This window comes from Colobus angolensis, unplaced genomic scaffold (assembly GCF_000951035.1).
Source record: "Colobus angolensis palliatus isolate OR3802 unplaced genomic scaffold, Cang.pa_1.0 Scaffold310, whole genome shotgun sequence".
NCBI lineage: Eukaryota > Metazoa > Chordata > Mammalia > Primates > Cercopithecidae > Colobus > Colobus angolensis.
The window spans coordinates 4349361-4350181 of NW_012116378.1; the positions used below are offsets into that span (position 1 = coordinate 4349361).

Consider the following 821-nt stretch of genomic DNA (forward strand, 5'->3'; position numbering starts at 1 on the left):
AACCGGGAATGGTGGCACGCACCTGTAATCCCAGCTCCTTGAGAGGCTAAGGTGGGAGAATCGCTTGAACCCCGGAGATGGAGGTTGCAGCGAGCCAAGATCGTGCCACTGCACTCCAGCCTAGCTGACAGAGAGAGACTCCGTCTCAAAAAACAAACAAGCAAGCAAAAAACATAAAAGCACAATCCATTGATAAAAAGGGTACAGCTGGGCATGTTGGAAACACACAGGGTCTGGGAGGGAGCCTCGGCTCCACCTGCAAGGCGAAGGCCATTCCAGCCAAAGGGGCAGGCGTGGCTGGAAAGACCTCGGGGGCGAGGTCCTAGGCCCCGTCCACTTGGCCTCCATCTCGAGTCCTTGCGTCCCTCCGCAGGAGGAGGAGCTAAAAGGTTCTGGGGACAGAGGCCCCAAAGAACCACCCCTATCCCAGTCCACAGCAACTATGCGCGACCCCTTATGCAGTGGGGAGAGCGTGCCAGCAGGTGGCGTGGCCCCACACGATCCTTCACCCGCATGCGCGCTGAGCTGACCAATCAGCGAGGAGCGTGGGTAGCCAGGCAGCTGCTCTCACGAGAACTGAGGACCCATTTTTGTAAGAGAACCTCGTGGTGCCAGTGTCTGTAGGTTCTGTAAGGAAGCCGCTGAAGTGTTCGCGGTAGGGAGGCGGGAGGGTGAGCACGAGGCCCTCTGGGAACCAGGGTGTGAAGCGCTGAGCGGCCGGCTGACCTGTTGTGTGCAAGGGGGAAGGGTGGGGCAGGGGAGGGGAGAGTGAGGGAATGGAGGGAGGGAGAGGGGAGCAAGGGAAGGGAGGTGGCGGAGGG

The 821-nt window shown here is 60.2% G+C and overlaps 1 protein-coding gene across 1 annotated transcript in view; it reads left to right on the forward strand.

The window, feature by feature from the left end:
- Nucleotides 1–513: 513 nt before the first annotated feature.
- The window catches only part of FAM9A (family with sequence similarity 9, member A), an 8684-nt gene continuing 8376 nt past the window's right edge, over nucleotides 514–821 (forward strand). Inside the window, exon 1 of the mRNA XM_011950912.1 lies at nucleotides 514–592. Within this exon, the coding sequence (XP_011806302.1) occupies nucleotides 514–592 (79 nt within the window). The remainder of the gene's footprint in view (nucleotides 593–821) is intronic.